At 31.7% G+C, this 18,893-nt stretch overlaps 3 protein-coding genes and 1 pseudogene across 5 annotated transcripts; 1 reads left to right on the top strand and 3 right to left on the bottom strand.

Annotated features, from left to right (window-relative positions):
• Positions 1 to 151: 151 nt before the first annotated feature.
• LOC120139636 (endochitinase EP3-like) lies at positions 152 to 1,805 on the bottom strand. The gene is made up of 2 exons (XM_039154800.1): positions 1,393 to 1,805; positions 152 to 706 (listed from the first exon to the last, which is right to left on the bottom strand). Exons 1-2 carry the CDS (start codon positions 1,784 to 1,786, stop codon positions 300 to 302), a joined length of 801 nt encoding a protein of 266 aa, XP_039010731.1. The 5' UTR covers positions 1,787 to 1,805; the 3' UTR covers positions 152 to 299.
• Positions 1,806 to 6,851: 5,046 nt separating this feature from the next.
• LOC120139611 (54S ribosomal protein L51, mitochondrial-like) lies at positions 6,852 to 9,078 on the top strand. Of its 3 annotated transcripts, XM_039154775.1 has the most exons (5): positions 6,882 to 6,944; positions 7,309 to 7,346; positions 7,479 to 7,558; positions 8,557 to 8,663; positions 8,776 to 9,078. In XM_039154775.1, the coding sequence occupies exons 3-5, from the start codon at positions 7,479 to 7,481 to the stop codon at positions 8,982 to 8,984; spliced, it is 396 nt and encodes a 131-aa protein (XP_039010706.1). In that variant the 5' UTR covers positions 6,882 to 6,944; positions 7,309 to 7,346; the 3' UTR covers positions 8,985 to 9,078. The 3 variants fall into 3 exon arrangements, with proteins under 3 accessions (XP_039010707.1, XP_039010706.1, XP_039010708.1); XM_039154776.1 differs by lacking the exon at positions 7,309 to 7,346 and having other exon boundaries at positions 6,852 to 6,944; XM_039154777.1 differs by lacking the exon at positions 6,882 to 6,944 and having other exon boundaries at positions 7,334 to 7,387.
• Positions 9,079 to 10,001: 923 nt separating this feature from the next.
• On the bottom strand, positions 10,002 to 11,485 carry LOC120139610 (annotated as a pseudogene).
• A 2,673-nt stretch (positions 11,486 to 14,158) lies between these two features.
• LOC120139615 (probable glucuronoxylan glucuronosyltransferase IRX7) lies at positions 14,159 to 16,086 on the bottom strand. Its single transcript, XM_039154780.1, is given in 5 exon segments — positions 14,159 to 14,648; positions 14,651 to 14,910; positions 15,004 to 15,254; positions 15,335 to 15,699; positions 15,787 to 16,086. Coding segments are annotated over 5 exon segments (1,323 nt in total). The 5' UTR covers positions 16,025 to 16,086; the 3' UTR covers positions 14,159 to 14,439.
• Between the last annotated feature and the right edge of the window lie 2,807 nt (positions 16,087 to 18,893).

The following is an 18,893-nucleotide window of genomic DNA, read 5'->3' as shown; positions in this document are numbered from 1 at the left end:
ATGAATATAAATATTTGTAAATACCAATAATATATGGATTTGAGAGAGATCAAACTCAAGACATGAAAAAAGTCGATGCTTAATAACTAAAGCAAGCTGTGTGTATGGCATATAAACACCAATCAATTATTAACTTAAAACATAGCAGGGCAAATGTTAAAAAGTGCATAAGTTTCCCTTTATTCTTTAGCAGGTCTCTTAAAAGAAACCTTGTAGTAGTAAATTTATTCAAAAGCTACAACAACAGGATCTGTAGCCTTCTATTTCCCCTACGTAAAGCTGAAAGTAACTCAAAAACTCTAACAAGACAGATTGGGTCCAGGATCGACACCGAATCTTTTACAATAATCGGTGTAAAACCGAATTCGACGTCGAACCCTCTGTTGTGCTTGTCCACCAGCCCCACATTCAAGTGGGCCATTGATGGCTTTGATCGTGGCTCCGAACCCTTGGCCGATGACTGGACGAACCGCGTTCATCCAGTACCATAACGAAGCCTTAAACGAGACAACAGGGTCTTTGGCCACTATTTCAGGGTTTTTCAATAAGTTCAGCTTGAGAGCATTCCCTGCTTTCCCGTAGTTAATGTTCCCTGTAAGCTGAATCGGTCCTCGTCCATAGTAGAACTTCTCTTGAGCACATGGAAACTCTGAATTTATTTCACAGTATTTATTTGTCTTTGTTTTCTCTTCGATAAAGCAGAAGTCTGCAAAAATATAAATATATACAAATAGAACAGAATTAGAAGTTGCAGATAAGTGTCGGATATAGATATTGTGACACAGGTATGATAACTTTCACTAAATCGAATCAAAGTCTTCGTAACATGTAGTGATGTCACGAAGGAGTGACTTGGACATTATAGAGAGTCCATAAGCCCAATCTTCAATCTCTTTTATTGCAAGCCTAAAATCACCCTTATAATACATCATCGACCCAAGACTTTAATGAGAGACGAGTTGATAAAATTTTAAATGGGAGGCGAAAATAAATTTTTAATATAAAATACAAAAAATATTTAAAATATATAAAATATATAAAAAATTAAAATTATCATATAATTTATATATTTTTATATTTTTATTGATAATCAAATTTTATAAATTTACTCATAATATAAAATTTTAAGTCAATCCTTAATTATGAGTTTTTAAATGGGAGACGAAAATAAATTTTTAATAGAAAAGATCAAAAATATCTAAAATATATAATAATTTAAAATTATCATATAATTTATATATATTTTTATACTTTTTATTGATAATCAACTTTTATTTTTATAAATTTTATAAATTTACTCATAATATAAAATTTTAGGTCAATCCTTAATTATGAGTGCAACTGAGAAAAATGAAGAGTTGAGCAACATATGCCAAAGAAAAAACAGCTTACATTCGGTCTCATGGGTGGCATGGGCGAAAAAGGCAGCAATCTCGCGCTTGGACTCCACATCAGAACCCAGTTTTCCGAAACCAGGAAATGAATTGAGCGCAGTCAGGAAAGCTTGTCGCGTGTAGAATCTCTTCCCGACACAATTTGCAGGAGCTTGGTTGATTATGCTGTCGAAGAATTTGGGTGAAACAACGGTGGCAACTGAAACACCGGTGGCGGTGGGAGATTTAGAGAAACAAGGGCCTTCTTTGCATCCGGTGCCACAATAGTCTTTGCCACGACCGCAATAACCATATTGGCTGCAACACTGGTCTGGTGCACAACCACAGTTTTGAGCCGAAACAGTTTGGGTCACTGCTAGAATGCCGAGAAGAACAAATGTTAGAAGCTCCATTTTCGAAGGATGAGTGCAGCAGAGAAGTTGAGGCATTTACTTATTTATAAAGGTGGTAGGGTAATGTTTTTCCTTGATCGTGTTGACTACGGGACTATCATATTCGGACTTTAGTGTTGCTATCGTCTTATAAAAAAGGGTAAATTTAATGTTTAGAACCTAAATTATTTTTTTATACTGTTTTGGTAAATAAACTTTATTTTTTTAAAATCATACTTAATATTTAGTTTATGTTTCATTTTGATACTTTACCGTTAAAAAAATAACATAATTATTGATGTAGCATTTTGTATTTTTTTCCAATGATGAAACGACATTATCTTATGGTATATGTCAATATTACAGATAAATTTTTAACGGTAAGATATCAAAATGAAACATAAACTAAATATTAAATATTATTTAAAAAAATAAAGTCTAGATACGAAAATGAAACAAATAACAGTTTATATATTTTTATCTTATAAAAAATTAGTCATTTAATGGGGCTCATAATTTGCTATGTAAAACTATTACTCTTGAAATGAATTTCAGATTGTAGAATATTTCTTATTCTCGTTTTTCGTTTTTTTATATATTAAATATATTATTAAAATTTAAATATATGAGATAAGTTATAAATTAAAAATGTCAATGAGTGTTGTTACAAATGGTTGAGATTCAGGAATTTGAGCTTGTAAGGTCAAGTTCAAATTTTACCACTGTCACTCTTAATAGGCAATTTGTAAATTCATATGTAAATCTCAATTGAGTTTTAGGCATACATTGGCTTTGGATTAGGGGAGCCACCCCTTATCTACACTTTTATGTACCAAAAAATTATAAATTAAAAATATTTTTAAAAAGATATATTATACATAATATATACATATAATATATAGTTATATCATCAACACTTATACAAAAGTATTCATACTAGATTAGTTGAAACTTACATTTTTTATATCTAAATATAATTAAGACATTAATACACACATCAAATCATAATTCGATAATTCTAATAACTATTCATAAACTCATAAACATCGTATAATAAACTAATATATAAATCGATTATTAATAATTATATGAAATATGATTAGATTTGATTTAACAATCTCATTTGGTTTGAAGTTAATACACATAAATTTGAGAGCACAATATAATTTTTTCTTTCAAATAAAAATATAAAAATAGATTTAAGTAAGATAATTTTTTTATTAAACTAGAGTGATTACAAAGTAATATTTTTTTAAATACTTTTGGTTTGACAATGAACACCCAATTAACCTTGTAGTATTTATTGCTCGAACCTATGACCTCTAAGAAGAACAATGATTCATTTAACCGTTGATGTAAGTTGATTCGTGCTTAAGTAAGATAATTTTGATTTAGGTGTTAATGTTTAAATCTAATAAAGCTTTAATTAACTTTAGAATTAATGATTATGTAACTTATTTTTAATTTTTTTACTTGATCTCTTCTCGATATGATATGATTTTTCATATTCTAAATATATGAAAACTTTTCAAAACTTTAAAGATAATTTTGAATGTTTATTGGAAAAGAAATCAATTGAGACATATAGGAGTTATTTATGTCAATTTATTTGTCAAATTTTCACAAAATTTTGAGTTATAAAATATTATGTCGATTTGAACTTGAAAAATAATTTGTGTAGTGAGGTTGATTAAAAAATTGAGTTTTTATTTGATATAATATGATTTTTATATTTTCTAAATATATGGAAACTTTTTTAATTTTTTAAAGATTATTTTGAATTTTTATTGGAAAAGAAATCATTTCAGGCTTATAGGAGTTATTTATGCCAATTTATTTATCAAATTTTCATAAAAAATTGAGTTACAAAATATCATTTCGATTTGAACTTGAAAAATGAATTGTGTATTGGGGTTGATTCAAAAAATTAAATAAATTTAAAATTATTTTTCAATTTTTTAAAATAAAATTCAATTTTTTAAAATAAATTCAATTTTATTAATCTCTAATTCAAACTCATAATCTATAAATAGTTGAAATGACAAGAACACCGACAAAATGAAAAATGTCTCTTCTCTACTTCAATAAACTTGACTTGTCACAAAAGAGACTACTCATGTAGACTATAAACAGTTGAAATGACAATAATACTAACAAAATGAAAACTCATGTGTTGTTTCTTTCTTTGTGATTGTCTCTTCTCTACTTCAATAGTAACTTGACTTGTCACAAAAGAGACTACTCATGTAGACTTACGTGATGAGGATCATCTTCAATATTCTCTACTTCAATATTCGCATTGCGATAGTCGAAGTTTACGTTGTGATAGTCTAAATTCGCATTGCGATAGTCGACTATCGCATTGCAATTTACATATCCGCATTGCGATAGTCCAAGTTCGCATTGCGATTTATTCTAAATTCGTTGCGATAGTCCAAAATCGCAACGACTGGTGGTATTGCATTTGTTTCTTAAGAATTTTCTCTAAAAAGATAGTATTCGCGCGGACGTGTCGAAGACACGTATTACCACGACCACGCAACGCGAACTTCGACTATCGCAATGCGAACTTGAACTATCGCAACGCGAACTTCGACTATCGCATTGCGATTTACATATTCGCATTGCGATAGTCCAAATTCGCATTGCGATAGTCCAAGTTCGCATTGCGATAGTCGAAGTTCGCGTTGCGAATCTGGAAACTGATTTGCGATACCGAAGATCGCGTTGCGAATTATCGATCCCATTGCGATTTAGTTGGTCATTTTGACAAATCCAAAAAAAATTAGTTAAAATCGTATATTATAAGACATTTTTAGTCAATGAGATTATTTTCTCTTTCTAAAATATAATTTGGTTAACGTAAAGTTAAAAAACTGATTGTAGTCGAAAATTTTATCGAAAGTGCATTTTTTTAAACTAAAATATATTCGATTATACATATTAAATCCCATCCAATATAATTTTAAATTAATAAACAAAAAACATTACAAATTTATATAATTTTTTAATTTAAATATAATAATAATTTATATTAAAATCATCTTAAATTAATCTTAAATTAGTGATAATGGTATATGACAGTTTCCTCGCACGTTGCACCATGTTTGGAACAAAAACAACGCAACTTTAACTAACATCAATGAAATTTCAAAACTTCCTTCCGGCACGCAATTATCCTTGAACCGTTAGTATCTGTCCGAACAAACCGGAAAGACGGTCAATGGGGATATGTATGTAGACACTTCGAAGCAAATCATCTTTGAAAATACAAACTTTAACAGCTCCGAATTAGGGATGGACTTAAAAATTAGATAAATAGTCTACTATTAAGGAGAGTACTTTGAACAACTACATAGAGTTTTTTTTATAAAATTTTAAATTTTAAAATTTTACTTTTTATCTTTATAATTGAGACCCTTATTTTTTTAATTGTATTTTTTAATAATTGAGACTTTTAATTTTTGTAATTTTATTTTTTACATTTATAATATAATGCCCTAATTTTTTTCATTCCGACTTTTAACATTTATAATTAAGGCCCCTAAATTTTTCAACCTTACTTTTTACTTTTATATTTTAGGACCTTAATTTCATTAATTTTTTAAAATTTATTAATGTAATATTAAATTAATTGTTCAAAGTAATATAATATACTTTTTATTTTATAAAAGCATAATTTTTTAGTTTCGTTCAGAACCCCAAAAATATCCGAGATAACTCTGAGTGGATGGGACATTCGTCCACATAATTTTTTTAAATTAATATTTTTTTTATATTTTTAATTGATAACTAGTTTATTTCCCTTAAAATTTTATATGTTTTCTCTCTCAAAGTTTTAGAAATTCGTACCTTAATCTAAAATCATGCATATGTTCATGCTCGGAAAGAATTTGTTGGCAATGTTTGAGTTCATCAAATCATCCATTGATTTATGACAGTATTCGTCTAATCATCCTTTGATTTTTATTATTCGAGCTTGACCGATATATAAAATGAAATAAATTATAACTCTCATCATATAATTTTCTTTTTCTTTTTATTTTGATTACTAAAATTTAAATTTATTTAATTTAACCATTAAATTTTAAATTACTCTTATTTTAATCATTCGGTCGTTTATCCCTTTAACTATCTGTTGACTTGATTTTCTAGCCATATAAGTATCATCTTAGATTTAGATCACTACTACCCATGGTATGTAATCGCACCAATCATTGTCATCAAAGACCGATAGAACCTAATTTTTTTAAATCACTCTATTCCAATTTTTTGAGTTCGAATTCGACTTCTATTTCATCTTAATTTCAAGTATAGTTTAACTCACACAACCCAATTCACTATCATCTCCAACATCAACCACCATCTCCTCCTTTGAAACGCCACATACAAATTGACATCATACACATTCATTAAACGGATCCAAAATAATATTGATTTGGTGTAAACTTAACTTTTCGTTTTGATATTGAATTTCATGTTCTAATGTTGTTAAAGTGACTAAAACAAAAATAATTTAAAAGTTAAATGATTAAATTGAAAAATTTACTCTCCAATGAACAATTCAAAATTTTTTAAACATGACGGGTATATTAATTTTTTAAAATTTTATAAGAAAACTTAAAAATAATAATAATAAGCCTAAAATATTTCTAAAGTCTAAAAAACACCTTAAAATGTCTAATATCAAACTCTCCATTATCATTGTCGTTTGGTGTCATGACCGAATGACCATCCACTAATTATTGTTAAGTCATTGATCAACCATCATTTTATCTTCACACAAATCCTTAAATCCCTAAAGTTATAAACTTAATTTCATAAATTCTTAAATCCTTAAAATTTTCGTTGCATAAATCTTTAATCGTCACCGACAGTAAAATCGATTACAAACACCGACAGTTTAGATCTCGTCGACAGGAAGAATCTGCAATGATGTAAATCAACCGCAAACAAACATCGACCACCAAAGTTAAAATTTTGCCAATTACTGCTCTCGTTAATTCCCCAAAGTTAAGATCAACGATAGATGAAATGGGCCAATAAGCTTAAACGTTTGGGCTTTTCTTTTTGGGTGTCCGTTATCTCTTTCGTACCCTCTGTTTATCTCTTCCCCAATTCGCCACTTCCTTCACTTTCGGAGTCTCCACCAACAGACGGCAGCCTCGTCGCTTCAAAGGTAAATCACTCCTATCTACGGCCCTTCCTTGTGTTTCACTTTCTCCATTTTAAACCTTTAGTTCCGGTGCTATCCCTTTTTCTCTTGATCACTTGGCTTTGGATTTTTTTTGCTATTATATTTGTTTGGGTTGAATAAACTGAATTTTTTGAGTTTATTTTTTTTCTATTTTGATTTGGGATTTGGTTTCCTTTTTCAGCTTTTTTGTAGTGAAATATCAATTTCCTTTCAAAGTCCTTTTTTATCCTCTTCCGCTTTTCTTCACACTTGTTTGGTCTTCAAGAATCTTTGTCTTCTATGTAATTTTCATATTTCCCAGTTCTGAGCTTTACCTAGGTTTTTGTTTTTTTATGATTAAATACAGAAACTTCAATTTCAGTTGCGATCTGAAACGGTACCGAGGTGTGCTTGTGTGGATTCCTTTCTCTCTTTTTTTACTAAGGGTGTGATTCATTTGTTTTATCTGTATTGCTATTTAGAAGAAATGGATTAAGCACTTAATTAGTTGATAATTTGTTTACTTTGAAAATGCAGATGGCATTGCGAGGAGTTTGGCAACTTAAAAAGCTGATTGTAAGCTATAGTGATTGGGGAGGGAGTAGTAGGGGCATCAGGTATGATTTTAACCTTTTTTGAAATGTTCTCCAGAATTTCTGTGCGTTGTAATGTGTTGTTCTGGTCTTTGTTTGTTCGATAAAGCCGGCACCTTTTTGTTAAATGTGTTCTTGATCTTTTGGCGAAAATTTGCATTCCAAATTTAGGCATCATTCATGTTTATGCTGTTGAGACTAATATCTATGTATAAATTTAAATATTAAAAAAGAATTTCTGAATATGCTAAGACATGCTAATTTCCGAATTATGAATGGATCAGCTTCCACATCGTTATCTTATGCCAACATTCAGCGTTGTGTCACTTCATCTGTGAATAATGTTATAGTTGAAATTATCAATGATTTGAATCTAGTAGTTAAATATATATTCACCAAAATCGTGGGCTACCGAAGATTAAGCAAGATATCATTGATGATGATGGATTTCGTCACAAGGCAAACTGCTTTCTTTAATATTTGGATAAGTACGTTTGAAAACTTAGCACTTTGGATTATATTAGGGTACTCAAGTTGTCTCCGCATGCATATGCACAAATAATTATCACCTCCCAATGAATGATGGTGAAAGAAGTATTTTGGGAGCAAGAGAAATACAGAAGCACTTTTCCCACACTTTTCTTTTGTCTTGTGACTGAGGCTATTCCGGGCCTTGCTGAAGAGGGAAATGACTTTAGAAATTCTTGAAAACAATATGTTGTGGGGATGGTAAGATCTAACAGACTGCATTTGCTAGTAGTTACTACATGAATAAGTTTCCTAACGCCCAATGATACAATACTGGGATGCTTTTTCAAGTAATGTAAATGACTAGGCCATGGGATTGTTTGTCTAAAATTTGATTTCGGTTTTCAACTTATATACCATTGGTAGTCTCAAGTTCAACCGTTATGATTAATAATAACGAGAAGCATGTACATATATGGATTCTCCTTTAAATGGATGCATAATTCTTGAAATTCACTCTCAATTTCATGCTAATTTTGACAATATTATTCCAGGGCATTTATGCAGTCAGATTTGCCTACTTTTAAAGAGAAAAACCCTCAGCTAGAGGTGGTTACTGAACTCATTCGTGGACAGCATCCTCATTTGAAGGGCTTTTACAGTAAGTTACTCTTTACTGGACATAATGTCATACATTATGATGCATGCATTGTTCTTAATATCTCCGATATCACTTGAGCCGTTTAAAAACATCTCTCTTGCTAATTTCTCAGAGAACAAAAACGAGCGGGTGGTATGCGTGAAGAACATGACTCCTGAAGATATCCTTCTTCATGCAACTAGGCTAAGAAACGCTTTGGGAAGAAAGGTGGTGAAATTGAAAACAAGGCATGTAACTAAACACCCTAGTGTGCAAGGTACATGGACAACTGATGTGAATTTTGAGACGCAACAGTGCTTTCTTTGTTCTATTTGGTCATGATTGATGGAAACTATGCTAAAAGCATTCCTTCTTTGGAGATCATGAAATTGGCTGTGTTATGGACAAAGCTTAATATTATTTGAATCTTTTTGAGTATGAATTGGAAACTCGTCTCTACTTGTGTTATGCATTTGAAAGTATGGTAGTAGTAAAGATGATTGGACCTAAATATTTACTGAATTTTTAACTGTTAATATTTTTAGACTGCTCAACTACTGGCCTCATAAAAGGGATTCCTCAGAATACCCTTGTTTAAAAAAATTAATTAAAAAAATGGAATTAAGGCTTTTAACACCATGTTTGCTAGGAAGGGAAAGGAGGGGTTAGGGTTGTTTCTAATGCGGAAGAAAACATTTTTTAAATTAGGGCTAACTATTAGTTTGGTACATCTATTCTACTGAATTTTTTAGTCTCATATATATTGTTTTTCATTTTAATTGGTATAATGATAAAATTGATATTGATCTTTTTAAAGCCTTTAGGGCTATCGAACATAGGAGCGGGGAGGAACTGCATGGACTCTCTACGAAGGTTAGAAGTGGCTGTAGGGATCGTTCTACGCCTTGATATGGGAGATTAAATAATTTTACAAGGCAGAATTATCTTTAAAAAATTTAAATTGAAAATATATTATGTTAAAAATTAAATTATTTGAAAATTAAATATTCCAGCATCTAAAAACTAGTACATACTTGTATATTTGTTCAAAGAAGCCCTATATTTCTATTTCAAGTTTAAAAATAAATAAATTATCTGAAGTAGAAGAATTGTGACCATTTCCTAAATTTGAAAAATAATTTTTTATATAAAATTTGTATACATTTTTGTCTAACATATCTAATTATTTAACGAACAAATATTCCAATGTTTATAGATGACAATATAATTCATTAAACATCTGTTAGTGGATGTCTAAAGGAACTTTTAGATAAAACAAGGGAACTGGCTTAGTTTATAATGGAAAAGGGTCTGCAAATCCAAGAAAAACAACAGATTTTAGCAAGAAAAATTATGCGAAAAGAAGTTACTAAAAGCAAATCCTAAACCCTATATAAGCTAAAACAGATGACCGAACCATTCATCTAACAGGTTAATTCTTTTGACACAAACAACACTAGACAAGGTAGGTTTAAGCAGCAGCCTGGGCAGCAAGCCTCTTCCTTGCTTCCTCAATGATCGACAACTTGATACCCTTGCCCTTAGGAAGGGAAACCCATGGCTTTGTTCCTTTACCAATTGTGAAGACGTTACCTAGACGAGTTGCAAACTCGTGCCCAGCTGCATCTTGCACGTGGATCGTCTCAAAGCTACCCTTATGCTTCTCCCTGTTCTTAATCACTCCAACACGTCCCCTGTTCCTTCCTCCAGTGACCATGACAACATTCCCGACATCAAACTTAATGAAGTCAACAATTTTGTTGCTCTCCAAGTCAAGCTTGATGGTATCGTTGGCCTTGATCAAAGGGTCAGGGTAGCGAATGGTGCGTCCATCGTAGGCATTGAGGTATGGAATACCCTTCTGGCCAATTGGACAGACCTAACTTTGCAGAGCTTAAACTGCAAAGTACAAGATCAACAAAATTAGGTCAATCATTTCTCAGATAATCAATGGTATAAAGAAAATAGATAAGTTGATGAATATTAGAGCATTCTAAGTTTTAACTAGAAATATAAAAACAACAGTCCATACATACAAACCTTGGTCTCATCACCAGTGATGGCATGAAGGCGGAAACGACCTTTAGTGTCATATAGGAGGCGGAAGTCCTCATTTGTCTTGGGAATTGACACAACATCTAGTATTAGAAATAAAGGATGGTTAAGACTCATAAATTTCAGCGAGACTGAAACAAGGTACAGGAAGTAACCCATGAAGTTCAAAACCTAGGATAAAACAGCGATCCACGGACAACAAAATGATTTAAGCTACTAATCAGACTTGAATGTGAATGTTGAATATGGGTATGTTTCTAATATGAGTATCTTTAACTTCACCAATTTTTTACATGATCATGGAGGATCATATTCCCATACTGACATCCAAAATGCATCAGATGTCGAATACGAGTACTTCAAGGTATGGTATTGAAGACGTGAAGAAATCTTAGACACTAAATTCTAGCTTTTATGAGTTCCTAATAAGATTAAAATACAACTACTTAATCAATACAATGGCAAGTTCTACATACCCATAAACCCTGCAGGGTAGGTCTTATCTGTCCTAAACTTCCCATCTACCATGACATGCCTTTGCATAAGAATAGCAATCACTTCTCTGTATGTTAAAGCATACTGCAATCTGTTTCGCAAAATTAGAATGAGCGGCAAGAACTCCCTCGACTTGTGCGGTCCGGATGATGGCTTCGGGCCTGAATGATCAAATATTAATACTCAGACTCAGAACACAAAGACATCAAACTGGTAAGGAATCCAAAAAAAAAAAGTTAAAGATAACATAAAAATGCACCGCCGAGCTTGTCGAGCATCCAATGCCTAGGGCATTGAGCCTCTTCAAGTGTTTTCTTCAACCCTCTAGCCTGTAGAAATAAATTTTAATCAAAGACAAATATTTAGAGTTTAAAGCACGAGAATTTCCACATTGAAAATATATTTTGATCCAAATTTAACACAAAGGACAATTCATACATTCAAAAAAACGCAATCATTGATAATATTACAATAAGGAAAATATAAACATTTGATCTAACAATCACATTTCAGCAACTAAATTTATATTTCTCCATCACATATAAAAAAATAGAAGTATAAAGCTGGTACTGGTATCTCCATCCAACAGTCAGATATTAACTAGACATCTAAAACAACAATTCTGTGAACAATTCAAGAATACCCAGCAGCCAAAATCACAATTAAATGGCTGTCCCTTTTTCCCATATGTATAGGGGTAAGGGAAGGTAAGATAGTAGACTACCACCCACTCGATCCCACGATTAAGAACCTTGTGCTCTATCAAGTTTTTTTTTTTCATTTTTATACGAAGAATTGCTACACAAAATGCAGTTTAATGTGATTCAACAACTCGTCAAACAAATATTAAATGAAAATTGAAATATAAGAACAATCAGAACAAATCCAAGGTATGAAATGAAATTCAAAAGCGAGGAAGAAACTAACTGGAAGCGGCAAACCCTACTTTTGTTTTATTATATTGACCTTTTAGGGTTAAAACCGACTTGGATTTCACGGGTCGGTCCAAATTTTTTATAAATAGGTTAATTTCGAAAATTTCTCTTATACTTTGCTAAATTTTCTAATGTGGTACTTATACTTTCTAATTGTTCAATGTACCCATGCACTTTGCTTCAGTGTTCTAAAATTATCTCTCAAAATTAACATCGTTAACTAATGGTGTATAGGGACACACGACAGTCTCTTATGTTATCACGAGACACTATTTTATAGAAAGATCACTTAAAGTCAATAAACTTTGAAATAATTTTATGGATAATTATAAGATTGCTAATTTTCGTTTAAGTTTGTATATTTTTCTTTTAAAAAACATTTTATTTTTATTTTATTTTATTAAGACATGACTACTGATGATTAATTTTAAAGCGATTGTTATTTTTTCCCTTTTCTTTCTGGTCTATTTGCTGATATATATATATTTAATTTCTGTGGTTCTCAATCCATATTGGCACAGGAGCTGCACTCACCCAGGGGACTATTGAAAAGGATCCCCTAAATGCTTCATTCCCTGAATTACATTCAGTGGATTCTACTGATGCTGTAAAAGTAAGGGACTTCATATGGATGGATTTTTGTACTGTTAGAATCATGTTTTCTTAGTGACACATGCTCTCAATTTATGACTAGGAATTGGGACTACACCACAGCCGTTACCATCATCTGCTGTCGACGACCGCCTTGGAAATAGCATCTCGGAAGCTTCATCGACTGCTTCTTCTTGTGCTGATGGAGTTTCGTATCGGTTTATATCATTCTCAAACATGTATCGTAAAATGATCTCGACCAATTTATTACTTTTGAAATTTATGTGGGAAAAATAAAAATTTACTCAAATATAGTGATTATTTGTGTATTTGACTCTTTTAGATTTATATACTCATTCTGCCAAGTCAGCTGTCCGATAAAAAACTAACTGCAACTAGTCCACAGTGACCACATATTAATTGAACAAAACAAAAGTGATAAATCATGTAGTTTACTTTAATTTTATTTTAATTTTTTCATGACAAATAATTTTGAAAATATTATTTCAAATTTGGTGAATGGACTTTAAAATTATTAAACCACTTTTAAGGGATTAAAAAATCATTTATCCAAAATTTAGTATCCACCAATTTTTCAAAAGTTAAAATAAAAAACCTTTAAAAACTAAAAATGAAAATTATATTCGAACAAAAATAACTACCGAAATCCAAAATAACAACAGTTGTATTTCAAAAAACTTTAAACTACAAATCTCCTTTCACCAATGAGCTGCCAACACATTTCCTTATTTATGCCCAAACATTCACAATATTAGGAAAAATTATTAGATAGATCTGATTTGCTAGGTCATTCGGATACCTTACCAAAAATATTTTATTTATTCTTTTTTGAAGTGAGATTTTACATCTTTTCTTATTTTACGATATCGTTATGAGTTAAATCTATCAAATAATTTATCTAACATTAAATCTAAAATTCTTTTTTATTAAGGCACTTACAAACTTTTAAAAGATAAACAACCGTCAATTTCATCATGGATTTGTTCACACACTCGATTTCCTCTAAAGTCACTAATAAAATAATATAAAAGTTCTATCAAATCTAATTAGAATGTAGTATTTCTTATCCAAATTTAATCATAAATTGCATTGGATAGATCACATTAAATGTTCGTAATTAAATCAGAATTAAAATAAAGTTAAACCAAATTATTAAACAAGTATTAATTTAGGGACTAAATTATCAACCACGTTTAAAATACAGGTTCCATATTGATTAAAATTATCAAAAGGGTTTAAACCAACAATAACTTAGAGAAGATGGGTATGTTTATGTTACAGATATTTTATATAGAAAGATCAAATCTTAATCTTAAAAGTAAAATCACTTAAATGAGTGATTAAAAGATAAAATGATTCCATGAAAATAAATGGAAGAAAAGTTTGAACGAGAACATGGATCCACTAGTCATAAGAAAATCATTTTAAAACCAACTACGTGATGCGTATTAATTATTTACCATTAAACAATGTTGGGTTGCCTCTTTTCTCTTTATACAAACAAACCAAGCAATCCCGTTATCATATAATTAAGTATTTCCTCGTCTCTAATATCTAAAGGAAAAAACAAAACAAAAATACCACGGCGTTGATTCTGTGGGATCACCGACCCACCGTATAAAACCACCGTCTCAGCGCAACTGTCCGCCACGTTGGGCGGACAACAACCTTAGCCGGCCATTTCCCAGCTTACCGGCTTCCTATTGGCTCGAAACCCTCGACCTGGACCTCCTGTACGACTTGTGTAATTTATTGTAAAGAGAATCGAGAACCTGCCACGTAGCGTCCCCTTCTTGCATATGCTCATTGAATAACAGGGCTTTGCTGACTGACGGGTCCCATAAGTTCCTTTGTATGGTCGACAAATTGGTTCTCGCCACGCCGTCCAGGATCGTCCCTAACTTCCCACGTCCCTTTCCGCCACCCTGAGTGAAATTTCCGGCCACCTCACTACGGAGGCGAAAGGCAATCGTATTCCGTCTGCTATAATTACCGGCACGCACCCCAAAGCCACGGACTCAACGAGCCTTGGACTCCATGGCGCCCATCCCAGTGGACACAAACAAAACACCGACCTTACTATTTCCGACTGGTAACCTGCGTATCTTTGTCTTTGCAAGTAAAACCGCCGGTCTCCGTTATATCTCCGCCAGATTTCCGTCCTCACCTTCCTGATTGATGCCAAAACACAGCATTCATCATGTTATAATGATTAAAGCTTAACATTGAGCATGATTGATTGAGACTTTGATTTCCGGACTTACTTGCTATAAAATTTCCCACTAACGTTTTTGGGGTGCACCTCCATTTTCCCCCTGAAAAACACCATGATGTCTCGATTCCCGGTCAGCGGGAATTTCTCCAGGGTGTTCCGTACACTTTCCGGCGGGATATAAGGCGGTATAATAACATTTTCAACGTCCTGACAAGGGTGCTTGTAATCAACCCCGAATGTTTGTAGTATTATCGATTTCTTCAAGAACTCCGGGATCCCATCATCAATAGCTCTATCCTCCTTCAGAGAGATCGAAAAACTGGAATCAAAAACCACTCTTAAAGGATCCTTTTTTGAGAAATCATTACTGCTTTACGTACCATGGCGTGGAAGCATGCTCCATAATCGTGGGAGGCAACGAAGATGTGGTCGGATCCTTGGGAGCGGTTCCAGAAAGGGTAGTCGGAGGAGATGAGTTGAATAGCGGAAGATATAAGAGATCGAGCGTGGCCAATGGCAGGGAAGCCATTAACGGTGCTGAAGTTGCATGACACATAGACAGGGACGAAGAAGAAATCAGCTTCGTAAGGGTCGAAGGTTCTCAACTCGTAGGTGTTCATCAAGGCTCGATGAATGGCTACCTCGGAGGCAAACAAGTGGTTGCTGCATCGCTTGTTCGAAAGCCAATCCTCGTTGTACTCCGATGTTAATTCGTAGACGTATATCTTCAAGTCTTTAAACGAAGCTGTCATATGAACAAACAAAAACAGTAAAAAAAAAACTTCGCTTTTTCAGTAAGAAGAATGGAGAACCATAGATGAAGAAGACGAACCAGGATTTATGGGTTTGGGTTTTGATTTATGACGAGTTTTGTTGGCAGATTCAAACAGGACACGAGAAGCAACGGAAGGTTTGGAACCAGAAACACGGGCTTTTGATAAAGGGATAGGCTTGTTTGTAATGAAGAAAGATGCGAGGAAATAGAGGGTAAAAGAAAACCAAAGAAGCCATTTGTAATACTTGAAAAAGAGGCTTTTATCAGATTGTCTGCCTTTGTGTAATATCCTCATCTCCTTCTGTGTTTCTTTCTGGGTTTTTGCAGCTCCAAACCCATCTTATTTAAAAAGATGTTCCTTTTTCAATGGTGGAAGATCAAAGGACTTAGCTTTAGCTTCAACTTAAGGCTAGAGCAGTTCAAATGGGGCTTTCGGTTTCTGGTTTTGGACGATGAATTGGAAATTAAGAAACAGCGATTTGAAGATGAAGACATGTTGGTTGGCATTTCGGTTTTGCACCAAAAATATTCAAACAAATATTCTTAAAAAAACAAAGGGATAAAGATAATATTACCCACAAATACTATATAAATATTATTTTGACTCTTATATCTTCTTTAAAGTATTTATACAAACGATAAAATATAATTTTATCATTGTACCAAAAACAAAATGGGACAACTTTACTTACATCATTATTACATAATACATGTTTTGGCTGAACAAGTACCGTGGTTTTCAACCAAACAAGACACAATGTTTAATTATCTTTGTCACCTCAATTAATCCAATGCTTAATCAGAAGCTTATTGTTAACCAGATATATCATCATTCTATTTTACCGAAAAGTACTACCAAATTATCACCTAAACAGTGGTTCGATAAGGCTATTTGTGTCATTAACAAATCCTAACGGGACCAAAAACAGAACATGGAATGGAAACCGAGACCTACGCCAGCTTCTTTCGATCATAAAAAAACAATAAAAAAAAAGGAAGAACGAGACGTACGCCGAGTTCCACTCTGCAAATAAATGATGTTCTACTACCATACCATGTGACCTCTCTGAATATATCTCTCTTTCCAAAAAGATAGTTTGTTTCAAGATTTTTTTTCATTGATGAAAGCTGAATCTAACTCAACATGGGTAAAAGCATTGTACCACTCCTATACTATATATTGTATTTTATTTACATAAAAACAAAGTGTTCATTCAATTAAATTTTGGGTAAAGTACACAAATGGTCCCTCAACTATTAAAAGTTATGGAATGATCATTCGTCTATAGGGCATTATTTTATTGAGTCTCTCGACTATCAAAAATTCTAAAATGGTAACCGACTATTCATATATCACAGTCAACATGTTAACATCCAGCTCAGACTGTCATCAATTTTTTAATAAAAATGATGAATTTAAAACATATAAAGGGTCGGATGATCATTTTGTAACTTTTAATAATCAGAGGACTCAACAAAGTAACGTCCTATAGTCGAGGAACCATTTGTATACTTTACCCTTAAGATTTTTTTATATGTGATTACATGACATTTTATAAAATATACAAATCTTAATAACATTTTTGTACTATCAAACTTTTCCAAAACAATCAATGTGATCTTGAATAGGTTTGTAGACAAAAAGAACGAACATGAATGAAGATATGTTCATATTCATTCGTTTAACTTTAGCTGAACAAACGAATGAACATGAATAATTAGATGAACAAAATTTATTGTTCGTGTTTGTTCGTTAAAGAATGTAGTTTGTTCATGTTTAATCGTTAAAATGAGAAACAAACACAAACGAACGAAGGCAAACGAACACAAATAAACGAGCGTAAGCGAACATTAACGAACTAGCATAAAATTAATTGGGTTTGTATTCGAGAAAAGATTTTTTTTCTTTCCTATAGGGTTTATATTTTCTTTAATTGATTTGAGTATTTTTTTATTTTGGTTTAAAATTAATTGGGTTTTAAAATATTAATGTATTTAAGGTTAACATTTATTAGGTCTTAATATTTTAAACGGATTTAGAGATTGAACTGAATATAAATGAACTGAATATAAATGAACAAACATAAAAAAAACATATTATCGAACGTTCACGAACGTAAATGAAAAAACGAGCCTTTTGTCTGTGTTCGTTTATTCAATTAAACGAACATAAAATCTTGTTTATGTTCGTTCGCTTAATTAATAAAAAAAAACATAAACAAAGTTTCCGCCGAACGGTTTGCTGAACGTTCGGTTCGTTTACAAACCTAATCTTGAACATTTTTTTACTTAATATAGTTCTTAAATTGAGGGGAAAAATAATTTAGTTCTTTATCCAATAGAATCAAACGTCGACCGTTATGATGCTGACGTGGTAGTCCACAATGCTGATGAGGCAGTCCACATTGCTAATGTAGCGATCCAATGTGACGATGACATATGAAATGAGCTAAATTAAATTTTTAACCGACTTCGAGGGTCAAATTGATTTTTTTTTAAATTACTACAAATAAAAAATATTAAATAAATATCATTAATTTTTTTAAAATTAAAAGTATATCACAAGTTATAAACTAATAAATTATAAATTATTTAAAATAAAAATATTTTAAATAAATATATATTTATATATATAACATATAAACACAAAGAGAATTTAATCATATTCATATAGTTGAATTGACATTGTCAATATACTTTTAATTTATATACATATCAATTATCATGAAAGATATCGTACATTTTTATATCAAACATTAATATTTATACAAAACTAATTATATATTACCGAAACTGCACTAGTAACAAACCCAACAATCCAACTAAGAACCAGAGAGATTCCTTTTGTTAGGTCGCATCTTTGTCGCACACCGAAAGAAGTGCATGTTTTTATCTCCCATTTTAATTCAAAAACTTGAGTTAGAAATAGAAGGAAACCTTATTAATATCACTACTAGAGGAATGGTAAATTAATATACAAATGTTAGATAAAAAGCTTTTTCGAGAATTAAAATAATAATAATAAAATCAGCAGGTATTATGAATTGAACGAAGTAAAATAAATATAAAATTAAAATAGAGAAACAGAATTGTTTACTCTTATGTAGATATGGAATTAGATGAACAAATTCATCATCTCATTGGTGCTTTGAGTAACACTTGGT

This window comes from Hibiscus syriacus, unplaced genomic scaffold (genome assembly GCF_006381635.1).
Source record: "Hibiscus syriacus cultivar Baekdansim isolate YM2019G1 unplaced genomic scaffold, ASM638163v2 tig00110764_pilon, whole genome shotgun sequence".
Lineage (NCBI taxonomy): Eukaryota > Viridiplantae > Streptophyta > Magnoliopsida > Malvales > Malvaceae > Hibiscus > Hibiscus syriacus.
Note: the sequence above shows the minus strand (reverse complement) of the source record. Positions and strands in the feature narration are given on the sequence as shown.

Bases quoted from the DNA above. Each gene is read 5' to 3' on its own strand.
- LOC120139636 (XM_039154800.1), bottom strand. From the start codon at position 1,786: ATGGAGCTTCTAACATTTGTTCTTCTCGGCATTCTAGCAGTGACCCAA. The intron at 707-1,392 runs GTAAGCTGTTTT...ATATTTTTGCAG, and splicing joins TGCCACCCATGAGACCGAAT to ACTTCTGCTTTATCGAAGAG.
- LOC120139611 (XM_039154776.1), top strand. From the start codon at position 7,479: ATGGCATTGCGAGGAGTTTGGCAACTTAAAAAGCTGATTGTAAGCTAT. The intron at 7,559-8,556 runs GTATGATTTTAA...ATATTATTCCAG, and splicing joins GGGAGTAGTAGGGGCATCAG to GGCATTTATGCAGTCAGATT. The intron at 8,664-8,775 runs GTAAGTTACTCT...CTAATTTCTCAG, and splicing joins TCATTTGAAGGGCTTTTACA to AGAACAAAAACGAGCGGGTG.